Source organism: Etheostoma spectabile, chromosome 7 (assembly GCF_008692095.1).
Source record: "Etheostoma spectabile isolate EspeVRDwgs_2016 chromosome 7, UIUC_Espe_1.0, whole genome shotgun sequence".
NCBI lineage: Eukaryota > Metazoa > Chordata > Actinopteri > Perciformes > Percidae > Etheostoma > Etheostoma spectabile.
Genome location: NC_045739.1, coordinates 27,541,592 through 27,569,026, shown reverse-complemented (window position 1 = coordinate 27,569,026; position 27,435 = coordinate 27,541,592). Strand labels below are relative to the sequence as shown.

The 27,435-nt window shown below is 42.0% G+C and overlaps 1 protein-coding gene across 1 annotated transcript; it reads left to right on the top strand.

The window, feature by feature from the left end:
- Positions 1–657: 657 nt before the first annotated feature.
- On the top strand, positions 658–27,435 carry cd34 (CD34 molecule). The gene is made up of 8 exons (XM_032519917.1): positions 658–929; positions 16,654–16,707; positions 17,526–17,749; positions 17,990–18,067; positions 21,733–21,844; positions 21,986–22,038; positions 23,260–23,406; positions 25,681–27,435. The coding sequence occupies exons 1-8, from the start codon at positions 854–856 to the stop codon at positions 25,870–25,872; spliced, it is 936 nt and encodes a 311-aa protein (XP_032375808.1). The 5' UTR covers positions 658–853; the 3' UTR covers positions 25,873–27,435.

Here is a 27,435-nt window from a genome sequence, read left to right as displayed (position 1 = left end):
AAACCACTTCAGTGTTTTTTTTTAATGCTATAAAATGTAATAAGACAGACAAAATTAACGAAATTAGAGAGCTGTACTTGCAAAAAGAGAGTTGTGTGGAATCAACCATGTTATTTTTGGGTAATCACAATTGGGTAGTTAAGAAGAACATTGACATAGGAAAACAGGTCAATTTGACCCGAGGACAACATGTGGGATACACACAAATTTGCAAATGTGTTTACTCAAACTTAATGACACATAACTCATCCCATACAGACCACTGGAAATGCCTTGCATCTACTGTAGCAGCACCTGAAACCACAGCGGCCAACACGGCAGAAACAGTTACACCGCAAGTGCTGTGCAAACTGTGCAGACTTGAGTTCCCAACAAGTTCACCAGGAAACAAAACCACAATAAAGATAAAGCTCAACAGGATGTCACTCACTATACTATACCATCTCATTCTGGTGCTCGCTGTACATGTGCGCACACACACACACACACACACACACACACACACACACACAGAGGGACAAGGGAGGAGGCAGGGACGGTTGCATTGGGGGAAACATGTTAACAGCAGGCAGTTAGAAAATGGGTGTGGAAAGAGCAGAGAGAGAGAGAGAGAGAGAGAGAGAGAGAGAGAGAGAGAGAGAGAGAGAGAGAGAGAGAGGCCAAATGAGTGGGGCCCTATAAAGAGCAACAGAACACAAGCCAGGCTTTATCCTGCTTGACTGTCCCGCTCACTTAGACCTCACAGGAAACTCCCGACTCCACCAGCCCTCCAACACACTCGCTCATTATCACTCACCACACTTTTTCTACTCTCACACAGTCCCGCCAACTGCGCTGAGTCTGACCAGAGAGGATGGCCATGTGGAGAATGAATGGGCTCTGGAGGAGGATGGCTGGACTTCTGCTGCTCTGTGCTCTGTTGCTCGGCAGTGAGTACTCTTACTGATTTAAAGTATCTTCTTTTGCAGCTTTGGTTCACTCCAATATTCCCTCTCTTCTATCTACAGTACACAGAGTCTGATGTTACATGTGGGGTCAAACGTTTTGTCCCTCTTTTGTTTTTGTCTGTAAGAGTCTCTAACATTATAGTGGGCAAAAATGGCCTTTCACGTCATGTAGTTTGTGTCTAGCAACAGTGGCTTTCTACACACTTGTTGTGGGGGTTTGCTTTGATGTGTTCTACCATGAGGTCGCACACAGACGCAGAGAGGCGTGGTTAGCGGCGGGGTGGCTGCAGACACAAAGGGTCTGCTCAGTAGTGGAAAGTTTGGTTTGACTGTGTGTAAAATGATTAGACAAAACAAGCACACAACACAGAGATAGTTATTTTTCTGTTGCATATATGCCTAACAGGAAGTTCTAGAATCATTTAATGTATAAATGTGTGTGTGTGTGTGTGTGTGGTCTGTGCGTGTGTGTGTGTGTATGTGTGGGTTTTTTTGGGGTGTGTGGGTTTGGAGTGATGCAGCCCTTTATTTACAAGGAAAATTTTTTTCCCTGGATTAAAAGAGACTAAAAAGCTGTTAAATGTTCCTGAACTGCAAAAAAGTTGGGGGGTGTGTGTGTGTTGTGTGTGGCGGGGGGTGTGTGGGTGGGGGTGTGGTGTGTTTGGGGGGGTTGTGTTTTGGTGGGTTTGGTAGTCCACTCCAAACGTCTGGGGCAAGCTAAATTTCGGGTGATGTATGACTTTTGGGTGGTCTGCTGCCCTTCCGGTTGTAAAAAAGGGGCTAGTTCTAGTTTACCCAAGTAACGATTCTCAGGCCGTTGGTCATCTATGGCCCGGGGGCGGGGGGCTATTTTGGGGGGCCCTTTAGTGCACTTGGGGGGTATTTTCCCGCTGATGAAAAAAAACTAAAGGGTTACTTAAAAAGGGAAAAGGGTATCGATGGCGGGACAGTTGTAGTTTTTAGTAAAAAAAACGGCACATGCACACTAAATGGTAATTATTTCAGGAAATCTAATTACTCTGGACCCACCCCACCAAGAATTTAAAGCCACGATACGGGGTCGACGATTTAGACAAAACTTACAACCAAACACGTACTTTTTGTTTGTTACTGTTGATTGGAAAACAACCATTCTGCTATCGGTCTTTCTCTATAATTAGGATGTTGTTTTAATGGTGTTAGTGATGGTGATTAACAGTTGGGATGGCACAAACGTCTTGCATCTGTTTTAGGTTTTAGCAGACCGCTTCTGATTCCCACTTTTAAGAATATTACCAGGGTGTTGTCTCAAGTCTGCTTACCCATCCTCTGTTCTTCAGCACATCCAACAGCAGTCCCTCCGATCACACAGACCTGCTACATTGTGGACACGTGTGTCCAACTGGCATTTTGGTGCGAATTTCCAGAGGCATGGCTCCAAAAGAAAAACAGAGATACGGAAAAACTCACGCTTAAAAACATGCAATGGTTTATTGCTTTTACAAATTGCTTTTACTATGATCATCCCGCCAGTTCTACTGACTGTGTTGAGCGTGGTTGTGGCTATTTTTGGTTGTGTTTTGTTTGAACGTTTGAAACAATCAGCCGAGTCACAAGAGATGATCTGCCTTCTCACTAGCTCTTTTTTACAGTGCAGGACCATGTGGCTGCAGCCGTATGTATGGGTCAGAGGTCTGGCCTCCGGTGGCGTCATTATTCATCCAAAGACATTTTAATGTTTCTCGCTCCATTAGGACTTTCTTGATCTATATAAAAAGGACTCTTTGTTAAGTATGTGCTGAGAGAGACGTTCCACTGCTCAGCTCTTGTTGTGTCTTGTTCCCAGTGGAGAATCGTTGTGTATCGGGAGGTTAAATCGATGCCACATCCGATTTGGATGCAGTGATGTCATTAGCACAGAAGGGCGAACGGGTGTGGCAGCTGATCCTTGGCCTGTCTTGCTTGCGTGCTTTGTAGTATTTCTACAGAACAGAGGGTTTAGAAGCTCTGAAACTATGGGTTAAACCTAACAACTGATTTTTTAAAACCAAAACGTAGCAGTGTAAATGTAGCCAGAGAAGAAGGTGATCATTTAGCTATCTCTCTGTCTCGTGTTTAGAAACCAGTAAACTCACTTTACAAAGGCTTTGGACTTACTACTCATCCAGCAACATGTTTATGGAGTCAGATACTATGAGGTGTTGCCTATGGAGTAATAAAAGTATATTTTCAAGCCTCAGGCTAGGCCAATGACAATCTGGCATCTATGGTTGCACAATATATTTTTTAAATATTTTTTGGGCATTTTCAGCCTTTATTTTTGACATGAAAGGGAAGAGAGAGGGGAATGACATGCAGCAAAGGGCCGCAGGTTGGAGTCAAACCTGGGCGTAAACCTCTACATGTGGGTGCCCGCTCAACCAACTTAGCTAACTGGCCTCCCGGGTTGTATGATATTGACAAAATGTGATATTGGGAAATCAATTAGGAATATTGCGATCTGGATATTAATTTCAATATTTTGAAATATGTACAGTTACAAAAGTTGCGGGAAAATGCATCAACATAGATTCATGACAAATTGAGTCATTATTGTATTACGTTTTGTTTTTTTTACAACACAAGGTCACGTTGACGGTCACATTGGACTGGTACAACATGAATAAATATCGACGATGTCTACAGGACAGGATTGTACAGTATAAAATATATAAAAAGAACAGGACACAACTTTTCTTTCTCTTCTCTGATTTGTTCCGTTCTGTTGTCTCCATCTATTTCTTCACTTCCGCCGTCACTCAGTCGGAACATGCACACACGTGGTACGCTCCGTAGGGTTTGTCACTTAGTGGACCCGTGCGCTGACATGTACCAACACGTGCAAAATGATGGTCATTATTGCGTTATAACTAAGCCACGCAGCCAACGGACGGGACGCACTTATCGCAACACTTTCAATATCATATTGCGCAACGGGATATCGCGATAACGATATTGAGTTGATATATCGTGCACCACCCAGTGACATCACAACATTAGCATGGCACAATATTGTACTGGCACACTGAAGGCTGCAGCTAAAAAGTGCAATCACTTGTGCTCATCTAAGTCTCAGATAATAATATTTAGCCGGAAAAACATCTTACATCGGATTTGTGGTTTTGAAACACTGATTTGGGCACACAGGAGGAAAAGGATGAGTGGATGGAGGGCGGGATGCAAGAGACGGGATGAGAGCCTTTGATGCACTTGATAAGAGAAAGTGTTTTAACTTTGCTAATCAGAGCTAACATCCTTGTCATGTATCAGAAGGCTAATCACCGACACTCCAACAAACAGTTCTAGTTCTGCACCCACTTCCCATGGCTGTCATGCAGTAGTTATGCAGGCGTGCAAATATGTAACGCCGAAATGGGCATGGACTGCTATGTTGGATGATGTCATTCAACGCCTCTTGGAGTATGTTGTAAGCAGACACTCTCTCAAGATTTTGGGGAAAAACCTCAAACTTCAAATGTACTGTGGAGAAAGGAGAACACATTGCTTTGTTCTTATTTCGGCTTAGCATCCACAATGATGTTGCTGTTGCTAAGTCGGGGCCTCAGGCAGCGCTGGATGAGCTGTGAAAATTGCTGATAGAAAGCAAGATATTCACTTGTGGTTGGGACATTCCAAATTTGGCATTCATGCGTTCTTATGTGAATATGTGCAAAGCCATCAATGCTCAGTGGAAATCCTTTTGTGTCACACACACTTGAAAGTGGCTTTGAAAGTGACTTTTCAGAGGAAGAGAGCTACACAAAAACTCAGATACTGCCAGTGGTGCAAATGTAACTAAGTAGATTTGCTGAAGTACAGTACTCAAGTACAAGTTTGAGGTACTTGTACTTTACTTGGTGCCACTTTCTACTTCTACTTCAGTACATTTCAGAGAGAAACATTGTACTTTTTACTCCACTACATTAATCTGACAGCTTTAGCTACCACACAAACCTAGAAAATACCATGTTTGATTATAAATGTAACTACCCAACAATAGAACGGCCTAGCTAAAATAATTTGACCTTAAACACTTGGTTGATGTACAGAACTGTTTCAATCGTTTCCAGTTTCTAAAATGTGAGGGTTTATCTGCATTGAGTACTTTTACATTCAATACTTTAAGTGCATTTTCTTGATGATACTCGCATACTTTTACTTAACTAACATCTTCAATGCAAAACTTTTTTCCTTTTTTTCCTTGGAACAGAGTATTTTTTACAGTGTTGGATTTTTACCTAAGTAAATGATCTGAATACTTCTTCCATCACTGCATACTGCAGAATTTTTCAAATGTAAGAAAAAATGTCCAGATCCAAACATTAAAAAAAAGGGCAGCACACGCTTTCCAGAGAGGAGAAATCAGCATCCATGTCTTTCTGCACAAATGTGTACAAGGCCTTGTTCCTCAGATAGCAGCTTCGTCCTGCCAATGTAAACTTGGGCAGAATATTGCCACTCTCTTTCTCATGGCCCTCGGCTATTGACCTGCATTCTTTCAGTCCCACGTTGTGATGAAGTTAGAGTCACGTCATCTGCTGGAGGGTGTGGGTCTTTTTCTTTACATAAGCCTTGGCAGATAGCGGTCTGATGTCAGTCTAGGGTGTGTGTCCACTTGGGCCCAAAGTTATGGCTGAGGAGCCACGTGAGCTCGCAGTAATTAAACCTGGAGCCTGTGTTGTGTCCAACTGCCAATTTGCTTCAGTGATTTCTCCATGTGAGAGAGCCAGGTCAGGCTACAGCTTAAACCGTTCAAATATTCGTACAAACTGCCTGTCAACAGAGTCCGTTCTTTGTGCTTCTTTATCCTCTGCGAGCCGCCACCAGACGATCACCCTAACAAAGAGAGGACATTTTAAAAAATGCATTTTCTCTCTCTGAATTACTGTATCTTCCTTTGTAGCCAACTCTTTTTTCTCTAAAGAAAACGTAATAATGATAAGAAAACAAAACCATGTCGCCACATTGACTAAATGATCATCCGGGGTGTGGGGGATGGCGAGAGTTAACTCGGGGAAGTAGATCATCTAGCAACAATATTTACCTAGTGAAACAAACTTAATGAAAAGCAGACGCCGTGCAAGCATTCAACTCTTCCTTTTCCAATTACTGCTGGTAAGCTCTGGTGAGCTTATTGTTCCCTGGCACCCTGCTGCAATTTTACAGCTGTTGGTTTTTACCAGCATAAAGGAGGGGGATTGCCCTCTCCCTCTGTTTCGCCTTCATGTTCAGCCCCAGAGAATTTTGGCAGGACAAGGCCGATAGAGAAACTCCAGATATCACGACGGCGCTCGGATCTAAATCGCCTGTCTGTGGAGCTAACGAGCTGCCCCCGAGATTATGGTGTCAATTCCAAAAGCAAGAGCTTGGAATCACTCTCTGCTTCTTGTGTCATCCCTGGCTTTTCATTGGTTGATACTAAAAGTCAGCAACAGCTCAGTGATCCTCTTCACACTGACTGATCCAAGGTATAAAGCACCGGGGGAGAGCAATCGGCACGTAAAACACACAGTTTACCCTGGGGAGTAAAAGCACTTAATGAGCCTTGGCTAAGGCCTTTTGACTGCCAGAATAATTGCTCCTGGTAATTCATGTTCAGTAAAAGGCATGCCACACTTTATACTACCTAATTGAAATCACAAGACTGAATGTTTCCATCCACTTGTCAAATTAATTATCTGATGTTTGTACAGTAGGCACGTTTCTGTTTAGTCATATCTGGAAGGCTATAACATTATTGCTATTATTTCTCAATCTCCCTTTCCTACTTTAGCTCCTCATCCTCACTCACTTTGGAGCCACATTGTTTCGGGCCATAGGTTTCGATATCTTTTTACAACCTCTCCCCACACAGGCTCATGCAAAAACAGCAGCTGGAACGGGTCCATGGACATCTGCTGACACAAAGTAGAGAGCAGCTGGTGTTTCCAGTTTCTAACAAAACGGATGAACTGTTTTGGACACAGGTTTTAAGTTTCACTGCCCTGCTGAAACTATTTTAATGAGTAATTTAAAAAGAACAGTCAGTAGCTGCCATCAATGGTAATGTTGCCTTTTAATTCTTTGCTTTGGTCTCTCTAAAGGTTTTTCTTCTGCCTTTGCTTTCAGAAACCCAGTATCATGAAGGAAAGACGAATATGTTGTGGTGTGTTCCGTGCCGTCGTCATTAGGGCCGATTATATGACTTGTTGAATCGGCAGGCGGAATCAATGACCAATCTGATTGGCCCTTGACTAGCAAATCAGTGCACCTATGTTAAAACACTCACCGGAAATGACGAGCGGGATGAGCGTGACAAACGCCACTCAAAAAATCTTTAAACTGACCTTTGTCGATCTAAAATGAAGACAAATTCAGCAACTGCACGGCCGATTTCTCGCTTAAAATGTTTTGAGAAACACGTTTTGGTGAACTATTTACTTACGAGACGCCATTGTGGTCGACTTTAAAGTTCGGGAGAGGCCAGACCCACGTCATTTCTGATTTTCATTTACAAAACAGATTAGCGCCGCCTGTTGTTGTGAAGACGTATTATGTCGTAAGCAGAACGCACGCCTAAGTCTGCACTTTTTAGACCGACAGGAGCCGAATGATAAGTCCGACTGCCTTTTCTGCTGACAGTCGGCCGTCGGGTTGGTGTGTCAGCGCCTTTCAGAGTAACATTTTGAGGAAATTATCACATCAAGCCACAGTAATGCAGCTATATAAATAAAATTGAATTGAACTGACTTGAATTGCAGGGTAAATCCAGACAGCTAGCTGGACTATCTGTCCAATCTGAGTTTTCTGCTGCACGACTAAAACAACCTTTGAACGTACACATGTTCCACCAAAACAAGTTCCTTCCTGAAGCTATTTCACAAAGGCACCGTCTCTCAACTTGTCACTTAGCACTGCCCAAGACAATTATAATTGGTTTAAATAAATGCCAATAAATCAGAGCACGTTTTATCTCCCATCCGGAAATGCTTCCTGCGCAGCTCTGTGGAGGAAGGTCTGGCAAAGGGAGACTAGTGCGCATGTAATCCCACTCCAGGAGAGTCTCTGTATTCCAGAGTGTTATCTATAACCCCCAGTATGTTCACCTCTTGAAGAGGTCAGTGCATGCTGTGTGCTTTGACAGCCACATCCTGTCCTAGGATGTGCACGGATAACATTCCAAACCAGTTGTCAATTCCTTTTCAATTTTTCAAAACTATCTTGTGTTTTGTTTAAAAGCACCAGGGGCGTGGGCAGGGTGGAAAAGTCAACCCATACCACTCTGCAGAAACAAAAATAGTTCTCACGTTCGGGGGGCCTCTGTGCCTGAGTATTCCTGGGATGTATTTTCTTTCTGTTTGTCACTGGAGTAGCAAGTAGGAGTGAAGCCGACTGTGTTTTTATGGCTACACTTATATACACTTACTATACTCCTTTTTTTTGTGCAGCCAGAGAAGTTAGACAAAGTAATATTTGTGGCTCATAGGGCGGCTGTGGCTCATTGGTAGACTGTGGACTTTTTCCACGTACACAAAAGGCTTATTTCTCTCAAACATTGGTCCCAAATCTGTCTAAATCTGTGTTAGTGAGCACTTCTCCTTTGCCGAGATGATCCATTCACCTCCTAGGTGGGTGGCTGTGTCTCAGTGGTAGAGCGGTTGCCTGCCAATCAGAAAGTTGGAGGTTTGATCCCTTGCCCTGCAGTCCCGTGTCGAAGTGTCCTTGGGCAAGACACTGAACCCCAAGTTGCCCCCGGTGCAGCACGTATTTGAGTGTATATCTGATGAGCAGGTGGCACCTTGTACGCAGCCCCGGCAACAGTGTATGAATGGTGAATGTATCCTGTATGATGTAAAAGCTAGAGACTAGAGAAGCGCTATATAAATACAGCACATTTACTATGAGACCACATCATTACCTAGAAGTGAGTTTTTATTTGATTGCAGAAGCTCTTATTCTAGCCCATAGGCAGACTGAAGATCTGTTTCCTCGCCACTGTCGCACTGTTGCTTGCTCTGGAGGAGACTACTAGAACTGTGGGTCCTTGTAAATTCTGGAGTGTGGTCTATCTGTAAGTGTCTTGAGATAACTCTTGTTGTGAATTGATACTATAAATAAAATTGAATTGAATTGAATTGAAGATTGTCTCTCATCTAGTGCTGAAACAAGTTGTTGATTAATCTGTTAGATAGGGCTGTGCAATTCATTAAATTTGAATAACAACTCCCGATTTCGGCTACTACTGATCACAAAAACAGAGTCGTTGAGAAGAACAATTATTTTGCACATTAAGTTTTGCAGATCAACTCTTATTTTGTCTTATGTTCTGAATTATTCCAAATAAAAATTCAAACTGGAAAAGTATTAAAGTAAACATCACAGTTGTAGGGGTTTCATCTGTTTGGCGTCAAAACAGTGAAACAGGTTTACCTGTTTTACTGTTTTTTTTAAGTACAATAATTGCAACATCTTTCCAAAAGTCAACAAGTGTTCAATAATCGTGATTTCAGTATTGACCAAAATAATGGAGTAGCCCTGCTGTTAACTAAAAAAAGGAAATTAGTTGACAATTCAAGCAAAAATGCCAAGTATGAAGTGGTTCCGCCTCTTCAAATGTGAGGATTTGCTTCCACTGTAAAGACAAATAATTAGTCTAAGCTGCATTTCTCAATCTCGGTTGGCCACAAATATGTCCACCCTCCCTCAGAATTTCTTAGTCCCAGAATGCCCTTGAGGATCTGGGAGACCAAAAGAATTCCTGAGTTAAGCTGTAGTGGCATTTCTCCTTGTAGGGAATTTAAAAAAAAGGCGTGAGGGGACTTTATTTTATAAAAGGACACAACACATTAATCAGCATTTCTGTTGATGTGCCAGTGTTAGCCAGCTGGCTAATTTTCACCTGTAGTCCTTTGGCCAGATGATTTTAGACCATAGCAGTTCAGACCACTTCAGTGGACATCTAGAAGCAGAGGACGTGGATAAGTGAGGACAGGAGGGTGTGCTACATTATGACAGCCAAGGTGTTGTCTCTGTGGTCTGGGTGGAGGTCAAATGCAGGATTTAGAGCTCCCATTGCCCATGATGTCAGACACTTCTCAGTTCTCTGACAGGACAGCACATATGCAGGGAGGGGAAGAGCTCCCTGAGGAGTCTTTCTGCAGCAGATGTCCCCTGCTCATACACTGACTGCACCCGTTTAATCAGGTGTGACTGTACTTGTTTCTGCTGCAATCCCCCCGCCTTCTCTTTCTTCCCCACCATAAAGCTGAGCTCTGGAATGGCAGGAAGGGTGAAAGATGGCAGTCACAATGGCAGCAGCACATCAGGGAAAAAATGGGCAAGGCTGTGACAGATGAGTGAGGCAGGGACATGTGAAAGGAAAGCAACTATTGAGCAACAGAGCGCCAAGGGTGCAGGAGGCTGAAATCAAGTATGCTGCGGGATAAGACCGAAAACTAGAATTTAAAATGAACACAGTAGGATCAGCTGATCTGAAGTTAAAGTATTTGGTGTGTGTGTGTGTGTGTGTGTCTGTCTGTCTGTCTGTCTGTGTCTGTCTGTCTCTCTCTCTCTCTCTCTCTCTCTCTGTCTCTGTCTGTCTGTCTGTGTCTCTCTCTGTCTCTGTCTCTGTCTGTCTCTGTCTGTCTGTCTCTCTCTCTGTGTCTCTGTCTGTCTCTCTGTCTCTCTGTCTGTCTGTCTGTCTCTCTCTGTCTCTGTCTGTCTGTGTCTCTCTCTGTCTGTCTGTCTGTCTCTCTCTGTCTCTGTCTGTCTGTGTCTCTCTCTGTCTCTGTCTGTCTCCATCTGTCTGTCTGTCTCTCTCTGTCTCTCTGTCTGTCTGTCTGTCTGTCTCTCTTTGTCTCTGTCTGTCTGTGTTTCTCTCTGTCTGGCTGTCTCTCTCTCTGTGTGTCTCTGTCTGTCTTTGTCTCTCTCTGTCTCTGTTTGTCTCTGTCTGTCTTTCTCTGTCTCTGTCTGTCACTCTCCATCTCTGTCTGTGTCTCTGTCTGTCTCTTTTTCTGTCTGTGTCTCTGTCTGTCTGTCTGAGCCTTGTTAGGGCTATGTTAAAATAATCTATTCTCCAATTAAAATCAATCTCCAAATCTCAAGTCCCAAATTTTTTTTAATATATGCCTTTTCACCATGGATGTGGTAATGTAAACATTAACCCCATGGATTACAAAAAAACCTCTTCTAACTGATGATATTGAATCCAGCCCTAAACCATTATCGTGATAGTATCAGCATGAGGGATAGAGGGATGTCTACGCTCACTCCAGAGAAAAGTTATGCGCTCCACGTTCTGTGTGACTAGCCTTGTCATCATGAACTTATGTCACTGTGTCTGTTAGAGTATACTGGGGAGTTGGGAAGCTTTCACCCAGGGAGGAGAGTTGAAAGGAGGGTGTCTGACAAGAAAACAGAACCAAATGTAAAAAACATAGGACCTGGCTTTGAAAACAACTCCATTATATCAAGGGATGATGAGACACCCCTCTCTACATTCTCTCCCCTGAGTCCTCTATAGTTGGAATGCCTAGGACATACTGGATATAGTTCATCCCCTGACACATAAACCCCTCAACACTCACATCTGCATTTAGCTCATTATCTGTTCCTCATGTATGCATTGAGTGCTCCACAACGTTTTTATGAGTTTGAGTCTACCTCAGCCTTGTAATATGATTTATTTTGAGCGTGGACTAGATCCTGGAATTCAAGCAGTACGTGATGATGTTCAAATACATGCTTTGTCAACTCAGCAATGACTGGTTTTTAATCCCTTTCTTCATTTATAATTCAGTACAGTCAGTTGTGAAAAGTCTTGACAATCTTCCAAAGGATTAAGCGTACTTAATTCATGCACCTCATAGCTAATATTTTTTTAGGAGCTGCTTATGTTCCCTTGGTGTTTAATCGGAAAATAGAAGTACATGAAGTACAGTTGGGATAGACCAGCAACACGTTCCAGCAGCATGTCCGCTGTAACGGTTGTGGTGTTGTAAATCTTCATAGGCAGGGCAGGAAACTTGCCAGGGGCTTTGTATGCTAAATATGTGATGCATGGTGCTGTAGTCCAGTGGTTCCCAACCTTTTTTGTCTGAAGTGCCCACACAGCCCTGTCAGATAAACGCATGTACCCCGTCGTTGATTCCTCTTGTATGTTCCAAATAAAACTCCTATGTAAATGATTTAAAAGTGGATATTGTTTGTTTTTTTCTCCCATGATGTTCATTAAGTCAGTTTGGTTAGCAATCATAGCAATACTAGCCTACTGGGCTACTGCTACTTGGAGTGAAGCCTAAAGTGTCAACCATTCATCCATTAAAGTTACTTTTAGCTAACTATTTTGACCGTTTCCCAAATGCTAACTCATTAGAACTGTTAAAGCGCCCATATTATGTTCATTTTCAGGTTCATAATTGTATTTTGAGGTTATACCAGAATATGTTTACATGGTTTCATTTTTTAAGAAACACCATATTTTTGTTGTACTGCACATTGCTGACGTAGAAAGCCGTGCAGATGTTGAACAGTTCACCAGAGACTGAAGAGTTTACAAGATAGATAAATAGATAGATAGATGTCCTCTGACATTCAGAAACTCAGAAAGCACTCAGCATTCAGAAAGCACCAGAGACACAAAATAACACCCCAAATCCCAGATAAAGCCCCTGACACACCAACCCGACAGCCAACCCTCGGCAGTAAAGGCAGTTTCTGTCTCCCCGAGTTGGTCAGAAAAGTACCTCGGAACACACCAAAGTGACGAGACACACGAGAAACAGCAGGCGGCGCTAATCTGTTTTGTTGCCCAAAAATTTAAACCAGCAGCTGTCACATGGGTCTGGCTTATCCGGAAATTCAAAGCCATAATTTAACACAAAATATGGCTGATTATCGGGTTACAACCCAGTTGACCTAATATTGATGTGTGGATATATACTGTTTATATAGTATATACAGTATTTCTATTTATTTATTATTTTTAAAATAGCTACTCTCCAACTTTTCTACATACCCCATGGCAACCAACTACAGAAGTAACCCCAGGGGACATACACATGCCCCTGGTTGGGAATCACTGCTGTAACATAAAGCATCCACCAAATTACATTTGTCATTTCCCAATGAAAAATCTGCCTTTGTGTTGCCTTAAAATTGCAGTTAATTTGTCCAACCACGGGCAAAAGAAATGCAGCATTTGAACTGTCACTCAGCATTATTGGCCCTGTTCGTATCCCTTCTTTAAGCCTATGATTTAGTTCTTTACATCTGGCATGGCTACACATCACACACCACGTCAAAGATTGGAACACCCACACGGAAAGCTTTAAGGAAGACAGCCAGAGCAGGATCTCCACTTGATGAAGCCCAGTAGTGAAGATCAGAATTGAACCCAGAGGTTACATAGTCTGCAGCCTTGGCCTTGTGCTCTCTGAGCCCATTAAAAACTCTCTGGCGAGACTGCAAGGTTGTGTTTATGGAGCAGTATGGAGTTTAATTTATGTTTCTCTGTGTTTGTGTTGAGATTGGAGGTCCTAAGGCTTCAAATTGATGCTGAGGGGCCTGGCTGGAAACACAGGGAGATTCCTTACACAGCTGTCCAATGCTTGTGTCCACAGTGGTGGGGTGTTTTAAGCATGTGACAGTTTAAAGGGAGTATATATGGGTGTATGTGTATTATGAGCATTTCTTTGATTTGTATATCTGTATGTCAGCAGCATGGTGGTCCAATGGTTAGAACTGTGGCTTCATAGCAAGAAAGTTCTTGGTTTGAATCCAGGTTGTTCCGGACCTGTGTGGAGTTTATACTTTCTCGCCATATTTGCATGCTGTAGTGTAGCTACCGGTATTAGATATCTTAATTGAGGCATTGGCTCAGATCTGAAATTGGTCCCCGGGTGCTGTAAATGGCTGCCCACCCCTCCTTTGAGATATGAGCTAAATGCAGGGAATGAAATTCTCTACATGTATGTGGCAATAAAAAACTTTCATCATAAAACATGAATAATCATGCTCTTACCAGCCAACTCGTTATACAGTTTAGTGCTTTAAAAAACATTCCATAGATATTTTTTGTCAAAATGATGTCTTACCTAAGAGGCATAAACTGAGGTACTAGGTGGATTTACTGTTGTGGAGGCTAAACATTTTTGTCCCACATTACTCGTTTTACACGTAGCAGGTCAAGCCAAAGGCAATTAGCTGAAGGCTCTAATAGCACAGTTAAACATTAGTTTAACATTTATGCCCACTTACACCAGTTAAAATGGAGCACGTGACCAGATTTGGACAGCGTTCAGCCAGTTGACGCCACTGTCATGATAAAACACACTACAGGAGGGAGCTATATGTTACGTTGCACCGTCCACAGTGCTGTACACATGATAGTCACTCGCCAGCTGTGGAAAAAAATGATGTAACATTATCTTTTATGGTGGTGGTGATGGTGCAGTAGATAGGACACAAGACTTTAGTGTGGGAGACCTGGGTTCAATTCCCACTGCGACACATCAACCAATGTGTCTCTAAGCAAGATACTTAACCCCTAGTTGCTCTAGAGGCGTGCAACTTCTGTTATATAACAATTGTAAGTTGCTTTGGATAAAAGCATCAGCTAAATGAGATGTAATGTAATATTTGGGTTGCTAAAATTCCCACAAGGAACTTGGATTTTGTTCCAGAGTGTGTTAAATTTGGTCATGTTTATGGGATTTTAAACACACACAAAGCATCTAAATTTGCCTCGTTTTAAATGTATCTGGTGATTAACTAAATAACTGTAGTGGTGCACCAAACCCATTTTTTCCTTTGATTGCAGCATAGTTTTGGTTACATGTGAAACTGTTTACACATTGGTTTCCTTCCATGCGGATGGGAGTGTTAAGAAATGATGTTGCAGGATGAATGGATTTCAAGGCTGTCCTCGTTTGCCTCCAATTTATACCCCAAAGTCAGTTCTCTCATTTTGATTGGCAGCGTGATTCCTGATTGATGTTCATTCATGTTTTCCTCTGCATCAGGATCGCTATCAACAAGTCGCACATTTATGCAAACAACAGTTGACCCAAAGTGCTTTACAGGTAGAGCATGGAAGGCAGAATCAGTATGCATTAAAAATACATAATCAAGTGTGCAAGGTTCCATGAATATAGTTAGACAAAGGTAAAGTCAAATGATGTAACAATGGAACAGAATTTGCAAGTACAAAAAGATAAGAAAAAGATGAGTTCAATTCATAGCTCTGAAACCTAAAAAAAAATTTAATAAAAAATAAAAAATAAGTAAAATAATCAGAAGTTGATAGTTCCAAATGAACAGATGACTTTGCAGTCATCTGTTCATATAAAACAATATGTCGAGGATCTTTACATGTAATAATTTAACATTGGACTTTAGACGTCAAAAGGTGAATTACCTTTTGACCTAGGGAAGCCATTTTTTCAATTACCTTAAAAGTCCCTCACATGAACTTGGGAAATGCTGTCCTACTTTTCTTAAACTTCCTAACTTCCTTTTATGGCACAAAATGCATTCACTACAACAGAGAGAGGCCCCTTCCTAAACTGCATCTCCCAAAATGTCCCATCAGGGTTAGGTCGTGGATCAGGTTATGTTTTGGCGTAGTTTGCAACACAGTAATACAACAGATATCTTATTTATTGATATTGATTGATTTTGACCATCCACTATCATTACAGCCCCGGGGACACATCCACAGTCAGCCCCCAGCCAGCTAGCAACCATCCCGGTCAGTACTTAACTCCGGTGCTAAGGACGCTAACGACAGTTTAACAATGCACATCCATTAGCATTACCGGTGCCCCCTCTTTCGCTTTTAAATTTACCAGACAAAACAGGAATAAGGCACCAAAAAGACTAGCCCACTAGTAATTTAAAGATGTGGTAGCGTTGGATCTGGACGAGAAAGACAACTCTGCTTCTTACACCATGACACAGATTTGCGATTTTCGGTTTTATTTTCCATATTGTTACAGCTCTACTCAACACACAGACAAATCCCAAAAATTCACTACTTACTCCAGGTTTTGCCTAAGAATATTCAGCTTTTTACGTTTTCTTCCTCATTTTTTTTGTAATGGTGCCAGTTGTATCCCGCAACTAACCAAATGTATCCATGGCAACGTTTTGACATGACATTCCCAATGCCGCAGATGTTCCAATTTTGTCTGATGGTGAGCCCACAATGTGTCAGACTGGCAATACAAGATTAAATAAAAGGCTAAAATGTCCTGTTATATTCATCATGCAATCTGTTTCTGCTTATCTTAGCTGGATAATGATGTTAAACCAGCCATCAAAGTGCATTGATTCCTCTTATGAAAGTCAATGGCCCTCATTTATCAACCTAACGTAGAAACCAGCGCAGATATGAGCGCTGAAATCCTCTTACAACCGGCTTCACGTGGGATTCATAAAACGTTTGTATCCCACCAATCAGAGCGTAAGAATGGTCATACATTTTTAAATGCAGCGCCTTCTGCAGAGCCATCTGGCTCCGTCACTAGGCTACATTTATAGCGCCCTGTTTTCCTGCGCAATGTTGTGCAGAACCCCACAGGCTAAAACAATGTTGCAGACCTTTTCTGGCGTGTATAGTACTAGTAGGTTGTACTTTCGTAAATGAGGGCCATTGTGTTTAAGTTGCTGTCTCTTTCTCTCTGTCTCACTTGCTCTCCTTTTCTTGCAGATGAGGTGATGTGTCAGGATGTACCCACATTGACTCCTTCATACACCAATACAGGTAGGAGCCTTGATAAATGCACAATGAACCTTAAGTCATTATGGGGTCAGGGCGGGTTGAGCAGGACTTTTGAGAAGTTATTCCAGAGTTCACATTTTCTTAGGTTATAGCACTCGATGTCCACTTCTAATGGGACGTTAGTGTTCACTGTGGCATTTTTGAGCCATCAAAGTATAGTTTTACCTTTCACTGTTAACTCCTTTTTTGACGGCAGGGAGCTTCCCGCTTTCTTCTAGGGTTACACAATTAATCGCAATTTAATTGACATCGCAGTATGAACAAGTGCAATATCCAAATCGCTAAAATAAAGTATTTTGGTGCTGCAGAGACATCCCTAGACATCGTATCCTACAGGCTGAAGAAAAAAGATCACATTTTAAAACACATTTTTCAGTGCAAAAGAGAATAATGATACAAACATCATCATTCCCTCCAATATTGTGAATCATCTCGCAATTGCAATATCAGTCAAATTAATCAATTAGGAATTAGATATTTTTCTTATACCGCAGGCCTAATTTCAACTGTTAGTTAGACGCTTGGTGGGCTTGCCACTAACAGGAATCAATTTTTGTCTCTAACTCTTCAATGAACACTGACAAGCAAAGCAAACATTCTACTGTGCACCCTCCTTCAACTGTGGCTTTACCTGAATGAAAGCTATGTAGATTGCTAAAACAGAAGACATTGAATGGGAAGCGTGGAAATGACACATATAAGAGAGCCTATAATACCATAGTGACACAACAAGTGACAACACTTGATACATCCACTGTGTGCCTGCGTATAAAAGCCTTTCCCTTGGATTGTGTTCTTAGTGGTAAGCTCTGCAGCTCCAGATTCTACAGCTTCAGGTGCTACAGCTCAAATTCCAAAGGATGCACATCCAGCCCAAGATGTAGGTACTTCTCCCACTTCTGGAGAATCTGCTAAGACCACTGCAAACCTTATAGATGATCCAATTAAAGCAACCAATGAAAACAATGCACTCGGCGCCGCAGCGACCGCTGCTGTCGTCACGGCAGTCCCCCACACTGTGGTGGTGAGTACCATGTTTCTGGTGCTTTTCTACTTTTGGACATTTCAACATCTTGGCATCAGTATGAAATAAAACTTGAATAATTACTATAATTTTTATGCTTTTAACTATTTCACATACATTTTTGTAAAATATACCATTTTGGTTTTAAGGAAGATTGTTTTGATAAAGTGGTTGCAACCATATTTGTAAAGGGTGCTGTCTTGTCCTGACCTCCATTGTCTCTGTGACCTGTCTCCGCAGCCTGAAGTGATGTGCGTTGGAAAAGAGGACGTTCTAGAAAGTAATGCTGTCAAGGTTGAGTTGGCAACAGAAAATTGCGTGAGTATGAGTTTTTATTGCTTTATAATATTATAATACGTCATAGCATAGCATAGATATTTGGGTCAATATCTATGCTATGCTATGACGTGTAAATGACAGGTCATATAGTCTCACTTAATGTCAAGTTGTCGTAACACAAAAATCTCAGACAATGCTAACTTTGCATTAAAAGTTTCATAATTTATCGAATGACACTGAATGACAACATTCAGAAACATTCATAAAGACTCCTTTGTGTTCCTGACCGGTGTCATGTCATGGTTATTCAACTTTCAACTTTGATAACTTTGATAATAATTGATATTATCCCAGAGGGGCAATCTGCAATCAGACACACAGAAAGAACAAAAGACAACAAAAGGAAATCCGCATTCAGTGGAGCACTGGACGTAAGCAAATGGAATACATAAATCACATCATTTGAGGACGTTAAGGTCCTATAATCCATCATTAAGATGCCAGCCATTCCCCCATAAAGTGCTAATGCAATAAAATCCAGCAAAATTAATATACTGTAAATCTATACAAACCAACCTAATAATATCTGAGCAGCAAGTACCATCCCAAATAAAACCCCAACCAATCCATACAAATCTACAGTACAATCAATAATAAGACTAAAATGGACACTAACGCCCTATATACACACACACACACTAAGAAAAATCATGGAAATAACAAGTCAGTATGACGGTGTCCTGTCAGTATATGCACGTATTCAAACTAAGTGTTACTGATATTCTCATTAGCTCAATCCTTCAGCACCAAATCTACATCCTATCACTTTTATGTCGTCCAGCTTGTACCAAAAGCACTCCTCTACTCCCTGACAACAACAGGCAGAATCGGGCTACCAACAGCTGTCAGGTTTGCTGTAGTAAAACCCAAATGCAGATCGGACCAGGAGAGTGATCCAAGCAGTTTATTTTTAGACCAGGGGAGGAAGAGTCCAGGTGGTTTCCGGAACAGAAAGCAGCTGGCTGGTGGACTTGAGGGTGGGTCTGGATCCGAATGGTAGGCGACGGGGTTCCATGACCGAGATCAGAGAATCCTTTACTATGACAGGAGATCAGTAGTCCGTTGCAGGCTAGTCTTGCATCCACTGACTTTCCTCCACAGCACTTCGAAGGAGGGTCTTCTGGTTTATTGGCATGTCTTTAAACCAATAACAATTGTCATGGGCACCGCTAAGCTCGGCACGGAGCAGCTGCATGGGGAAGAAACTTGTTTTGGTGGAACATGTGTATGTTCAAAGATTTTTAGATGTAAATGTGCTGTATTTTACATAGCGCTTTTCTAGGCTTAACGACTACTCAAAGCACTTTGTAGTACATAGTACAGGAGAAACATTCACACACATTCATACAGTCATACATTGTGGCCGAGGTTGCCATACAAGGTGCCACCTGCTCATCAAAACACTCACACACATTTACACTCCGATGGCGCAGCATCGGGGGCAGTGGGGTTCAGTGTCTTGCCCAAGGACACATTGACATGGGACTGCAGAGCCAGGGATTGAACCACCAACTTTCCAATCGGCAGGCAACCACTGAGCCACTGAGCCAAAGCCGCATGAACTCTCAGATTGGACAGCTAGCTGTCTGAATTCACCCTGCAGAGATTTGAGAGCAGTTAACCATAGTCCTCAGAAACCCACCAGAGTTCAAATTCCATCACAAAGAAAGTGGAAGGAATCGGACATTGGCGAAAAGACATGTATTGGGCGGAATTTCCTTTGGCGCTGGAGCAGTCGCGGAAGTGGAACTTCCTGGATATGGACTAGTTGCAGGCTAAAAACATAGGCAAGAAATTGAGAACTAAAGCTATACTGGTAATGTTAAAACGTACCCAGGGAGTGGATGTCTGGCTGTTCCTAAAGTACCGCTTTCGACGAGCGGATGAGATTCGGGTGTGGTGACTGGATCAGCGCCAAGTGTGTGGAAGACCTACACCGACCCAAACCGACTGCCAGGGGAGAGATAGAGGGAGACGCACACACACAGAATAGACAGACCACACCAAGCATACTACAGATAAGGACAAACAAAGCAAACGCAATCACTCAGAGACAAGTGTCACAGGCGGGAATTCAAGACAACAGCTGACATTTTGGCATGCAACATTTAAGCCCATCGTGAAACAATAGTAGAGAACTGAGCCCGGTTACCTTTTAATGACACGTTCCTTTTACCAAAAGCTTATCTGGCCCCCTCCACCATGGGTGTAGAGGAAGTGGCTTACTTCAGTTAGAGGAAGAAGATGAATGTGTTTTGAAGGGCTACAGTTGGAAATAAGCCCTGATAAAGGCAGATCTTTTCGCAGACATTCCTCAGGCGTTGTAAATCTTGAGACTGTGTTCCTGGAGGGAGACAAATGAAGAGGAGGGCTAATGTTTCCTCTCTTGCTCTGGGGGTAGAAAAAAGGGATAAAATAAATAATACACATAGAGATGTTTTTTTTTACATCAGGAACGGATGAGTTGTTTCATATTTGGAGCCATCTAAGTACAGTTTTACCTTTCATGAAACACATCATGTATAAAAAACCAGTCATTGTTACATTGTACAGTATGCCAGTCCAGGTGCACCTAGTCGAAGACATCAGGTACTTAGGTTAGCCTCTATCTAGGTCGTTACTGCGTCATTCACAGAGCCAGGGCCATTTGCAGAAGTCAGATGTCCAACTCAACCTGGAACTAAACATGGACACAGTGCCAGAAGCCTTAGCCAGTTGATGATTAATTCAAAATGCATTTAGGGAAATACATGAATGGCAAGAAAGACCTTGATAAAGGGACAGCCTGTATCAATGGAACAAATTTAATAAAGCTGTGACGCACTGAATTAGTTGCAAATAAGAAAGGTCTTTTTCAAACCTCTCTAAATCCCAAAGTGTGCACGTGTGCGTGTAAGTGTAACTCATCTGAACTCCAACCACGGGTGCAGGAAGTTGTGATGGGAAGGGACACAGACAGATGGAGAAAAGAATGGGTTCCATTCCACGATTCAGCCGTTCAAGTTCCTCCCTCCAGATTTCATTTCTCCGTGCCTCAAAGATCTGGGTGTTTCAGCAGAGTCCAGCTGTGGGCCCACTCCCAACTAACTGAGGATTCAGAGTTTGCTCACAGTGGTCTTCTGGGAACACTGAGAGCTGTCTGGATCACATTACAGAAAATCAAATGTGTGTTCCCAAGTCGCAAAGCTTAAAGTTGTGCAATGAGGTGATGTCATACTTCAGGGTTAAGGTGGGGATAAAGAAGGTGTGGTCAGTAAATTTTCTCCCCAACTGCATTTTGTCTCCATGACTCACACAAAGGCCTACGTTCGCTGATGGTCAGCGGGGAAAATTCAGAAACATTAGATTGTGCTTCCCACTGATCATCCAAAAGAGATACGATGGCTATAATTTGGTAGGAAGCTACACCAAAAATGTGAAATTTGTTCAGACTTTTGCAAGTTCATGCTTAATTTGCTCAAATCACAAATGTACACTGTGCACTACAATATGCAGTATAGGCTACTATTTTTATTGGGCATGATATCATAAAACGTACTGCACAAAATGATTAAAACTAAGTTTAGAGTCTGCATTAACCTCTTGAGTTTTTTTAGACAGCTTTGTGAATTAGTACTGCACTGACACAGAAACCTTTCTCATAGGAAGCATCTAAACGCATTCTAAGGCAGTACCCTACAGGCTGGTGCTCCAAGGATACGTGTAATCTGAAAATCTTCCAAGACAGCAACACTATGCTTGTGGCCAGTGATGATGGTGGGTATTAAAGAATCCTTCAAAATATAATAACTTGTACATGTTCACTATCATACATTAATGTGCTATTATGTTGCAGAAAATACAACATAGATCTGATTAATAGTACCGATACATTTGTAATATTCACTTCCCCTGCAGCTACGTTGGCGTCTTTGGCTAGAACACTCGAGGGTGACGATTTGAAAGACAAGGTAAGAGATGCTTAGCTTAGAAATCTAGACGCACCCTAGCGGCAGCAAATGTAGTTGCAGCTAGGGTCGGTCTAGCTGGAAAAAACACAATTCTGGTCAGGCCAATCACATTGTGTGTAGAGTTGGTGGGCGGGCTTAACAAAGGACGGTAGAGTTGTGACAGTTCTTCGTGAATTCCCTTCTACTTGAAAACAAAGAAGATAGCAGTGTTAAAACAGTGGTCTTTCAAATTGGCTTTGGCTGCGAAGAAGACTTGGAGATAGGCACTGAAGTCATTCCTAAAAACTGAAGATGTGTTAATATTATCAGCTAGCGTTGCTCTGGTTGGTTGTAGCGCTATCCTATTGCATGCAGAGGGAATTTGAAAGACAACCGTTTATCCCGCCCCTCGGATTGAGCCCTGCCAATGGTGAGTTCCCAGACCCAACACCTGGATGTGGGTCTGGCTTGTCAGGCTACTAGATGCTACCAGCTTGAGTATGATGGTGTGGAGGTAAAATAACCACACTTTCTTTTACTGCAAGGCCTGCAGCTGAAATTAACTTTTATTCATACAACAGTTAGGTCTGGGCAACATATAAATATGATATTGATAAATGAGACTAGATAGCCTCTTCAATTTTGGATATTGTAACATCGTGATATAAACAAGTGTTGTCTTTTCCTGGTTATAAAAGGCTGCATTTTCTGAAATTACCAGACTGTTCTATTATTTGCCATTATACCCAAAACTGTTGATTATTTATCAAAAATCTCTTTGTGTAAGTGTTTTGTGAAAGCAGCAATTGTACCCTCTACAATATCACCAAAATATGGATATGGTATTTGGTCAAAAATATTGTGATATTTGATTTTCTCCATATTCCCAATTCTAATTCTATATAGTATGCACCAAATGTTCATCATAGTATACAGCATAGCATAGTATACAGTTTTTTTAGCAGTCTGTATACAAAAACAACAACATCTTTACCATATTAACAGGAAATTATGAACATGTGTTATGGCAACTTGGAGAGAAAAAAGTATATTTTTTATTAGATTTCTTTCTCTTTAATGCTTTTTGTTTTCTTAGAGCTACGTACAATTTTTTGTAGCCCCGAGCAGCTCCTCCATTTCTTTTGTGCATTGCAATGTGAGACGATTGATTTTGCATGGTTTCAAATCCACACACATATTTCTTTTGAGCAAAACCCTATCTCGTTTTTAACCTGTTTGCAGCTAGGTGTGACAAAGACTGAGACCCCGTCATCATCAAGTTCCTCTGTCTTTTGGGGCGTCCTGGTCACTGGTCTGCTTGCCGCCATTGCAATTACTGTAGGTTACCTCAAATGCCCACGCAGGTCTGACGCCAAGGGAGTGAGACTGGTAAGCACATTTTTCTGAAAAAATCTACAATAAAGGGCACTGTATGTATCCAACGAGGACCTTATTTATTTACTCACTTTCTGGTTTACACGGTCATGCAGTCTCTACGGGAGTTGCCTTTCAGTGGTTCATTATTCAGCAAAGAGCCCATGAATATAAAATCATTGCATAGATGTTGCCTTCCCTCCGCAGATCCTGCATAACGTTTGTTTGATCAGGTTTGCAATGATTCCAACTTGTTCATTGGAAATGTTTTGTTCTCTTAATTTTCTACACCGATCCAAGTGACTTCGCACAGTGACTTGTGGGTGTGTTTTATCATATATGTGTATGTCCATTCAGTAACGCTATGCAACGTTCGGTTCCACTTGAAGGTATCTACACATGAACAAGTCATAAACGTTTATGACATAATGCTTCTTTATAGTAAGTGTCATTCCATTTTTTGGGATTTTGTCATGACAAACACGTGGGCATGGTTCGGGTTAGGGTTCATGACCTAGTCATGACAGTGTCATGTGTTTATGACAGTGTCTGACTCTTATGTAGATACCTTCAAGTAAAGTGTTACCCACCGTTCTTCTCAAGCAGAGTTTCATCTTTTACTGCATCCGAAATCACAACAGCACTATTTTCCTCCCAATTGGAATCCATTGCTGCCAAGTTTTTAATTAGGGAACGTTGCTGGCCAGCTATCAGAGGGAATACGCAGAGAATGAGTGAGTTTGCGTTATCCAAATACCCACACCCTGCTCTCTGGTGCCTTTTTCATCTGCAGAGCTCACTGTTTCATGTACTAGCCAGCCACAGCTGTTTCTCTGTACTACTCGCAGGATCACGTAATAGAGACCACATTAGAGGATGTGTTTGTGTGTGTATGGTAGTGGAAGGGTGTGGGGGTTAGTGGCTGCATATGTGTACTTGTGTGTCTTCATGTGCATGGCAGAACTGTGTCTGAACATCAAATAAGATTCTCTTTTTTATCCCTGCATAGCACAGTTAAAGGGATATTTCACAGATGAATATATCTTCAACTTGGGTCACTTATGTAGTAGAAATATGAAATTCTTTTCAAAATTGGTGCCTTTTAGGCTGAGAAAAGACAGAAAATGAGAGAGTCCACTCCCAAGCCACACCTAGTGGTCCAGTTTGTTGTTTAATGATCGGACACTTGCAAACAGGATGGATCGGACAGGTGCCCGTCTAGCGTTAGCGTACCACCTAGCTGGAACTCCTGCCCTTGTTCGGCGTTTCCACGCTTACCCCGGTCAATGTCCCCTTACCAGCATGCTAGCGGCTTCAGCGATATCGCTGGCTGAGGTGCTGGTCTCTGTAGCAGGCGAAGCTCTCGTAGTATGTCCAGTATTCCGTCTGTAATAATGTTTCCTGCATATTCTCCACTCTATACCTACGTATTCCGGTGGTACACATTGGCGGCCAATTGAATGCACATAATTGGTGTAAAGGTTTGTTGCTGAAAAGAGATAGCAATAGCTTAATATTACTTAATATTAGTACTTAATCATTTCATTCCATCACTGTGCAATATTATTTATTGAGTGTTAACACTTACCTATGCTTATTCAAGCTGATTTATATATGTATACTGGACAGTCACTACACTTTATATCTTTGACTTTATATTTTTTATATTTTATACTGTTATATTCTTATATTTTTTTTTGTGTCAACACTGCAAAGGGATTGCTTTAATCTTGTTGCACAAGTACCGTGTACTTGTGTATAATGACAATAAAGGCATTCTATTCTATTCTATTCTATTCTATTCTATTCTTATCTCCAAGATGGCTGACACTCGGCTGGCTTCGGGTCCAACCCCGTGGGGGGATTGAAAACAGTTGTTTTTTTCCCCAGACCCACAATACAGAGAGCTCTCGTCTCAGGGGGACATGAGGGAGGGAGGCATAGTCATTAAAAAATACTATCGTGTTTCTACTGATACAAAGCTTAATGCTAATGCTTTATGCTTTAACCTGTTGGTAACACAACACGCAACATGATAGCGCATTGTTAGCATGTTTATAGTGCATTATAGACATAAAAAAGACAGAGTGTGACCAGCAGTTATAAAGTGTGATAGTAACTGACCTTAGAAGTCATTTTAAAATTTAATTATAATGTGTTATGATTTCATGAGTGTGCACTCTTCCTTAAAGCAATAAGTACCCTGACACCCAGGTGTTGTTGAAGTGTTCTATCTAGCTGTCCCATGATGATGTTGACTCATGCTGTTGGTTTGTGCTGCATTTGCAGGCGGAGGAGGCCTATCCAGCAGATCAGGAAAACCAGGGGAACACTCTTGTATCTGTGGCCCCCCTCAACCCCCCTCCGGAAAGTCCGGAGAAACCCAGCGTAAACGGAGAGTCCCCGGAGGAGGCCAAGACCCAGCCTCCTCCTCCCACCAACGGCCACTCCACCACCAAGACAGCCGACACCGAGCTGTAAAATAGTCCACAAATAATTGCAGCCCAGGAACTACCCACCCAACCCCCCCCCCACCACCAAACACACACACACACACACACACACACACACACACACACACACACACACACACACACACACACACACACACACACACACACACACGCCTATGCAAACTCACCCCTTTCTGCATCCACTCCTGCCTCCTAACCATAGAGTGTCCACAGTAAAGTGGACATCAGGGACTAGAACTATTTCCTACATCAACGCTCCTCTTGTTATAGTCCCCTTGCGTCCTTCTCTTTGGCTATGTGCCGCAATAAACATCAGGAAAACTAGTCTGACGATGATGGCGGTGATGCTGGTGATGACAAAGGCTCGGCCCCTGAGTTGTTGACGGCAGTCAGGCTGGAGACGAGAGACGGGAGATGGGCAGCTCTGGGTGGGAAGAGAGTGGATTTTAGCATTAGTCACAAACTGGTTCCCATGATGACTGCAGCCTCTGGAGTCACAGCCATATGTCGTCAACACACAGCAAGGGGCTCTGCATGTCATCGAGTTCAAAGCTCCAAGCAACTCTGCCACTATTAAATCCAGCATAAGCACATCAATGGAATTGATGTTTGAGTTTATTGTAAAGCCATGACAGACAGAGAGGAAATAAATCACACTGTCTTTTAAATCTGTGTACAAACTCAGAGAGAAAATCCATTGGGCTCTCATCTTGTTTGTGTTATTGAGTTATTGATCAGCGTGCGGATGTGTGTGCTGCTTTCAAATGCTGCGTGTGTGTCTGTTAACGCATACTTGCAACTGTACTGTGCATCGGCTGTAGGTATATCCATACATGCCTCAAGCTTCTTTTGCTTACTGTGTGTAACAAGTGGTTGATTTTGATCAAGTATGTGAGTGAATGATGAGTCCGAATGTGCATGTGAAGTACTAAAGTTTTTTTTATCGCACCATTTTCTTGAAAAGGGCTAGGCGCAAGGAATTCTCCAATCTTCCACGGCAAACTAGTGGAATCAATCCCAAAGCCAACAGGCCTCTTTACAGTGGATTTATAGTCACTGCTGACTATGGCCTCGGTGCAAAGCCCCGTACTGTCATCTGTAACTTTATCGGCGTTACTCTCTTTTTAATATTCTGCGTATGCTATTTTTTCTATCCGTATTCTATTGTGCAGTGTGTATAGTATGATGAATTACTTTGTCTTGTTTTTATTTTGTGTATCGACACCTTTTTATGTGCCAAAGAATTTCATTTCATATCTTATGTTGTACTAAAATATGTACTTCTGCGGCACCACAAATCTGTGATTTTGTTTTGGTCCTGTAAAAGCATTTTTTTCTTCTTACTGACATACCTGAGATCAAATACAAAAGGAAACTGCAATATTCCGTAGTCGACCTGGCACAAAGCAAAAATATTCTGCTATATAAATGGGATGTTTCGCATTGATTTCTCCTTTTCAATCCACTTTGTATCTTTTCATTGCTAACATTCCGATGTGACTGTTTTATTCTACTAGCACCCTGTAGGTAATAATTAAATATAAAAAAATAAAAAATGAAGGATGAATAA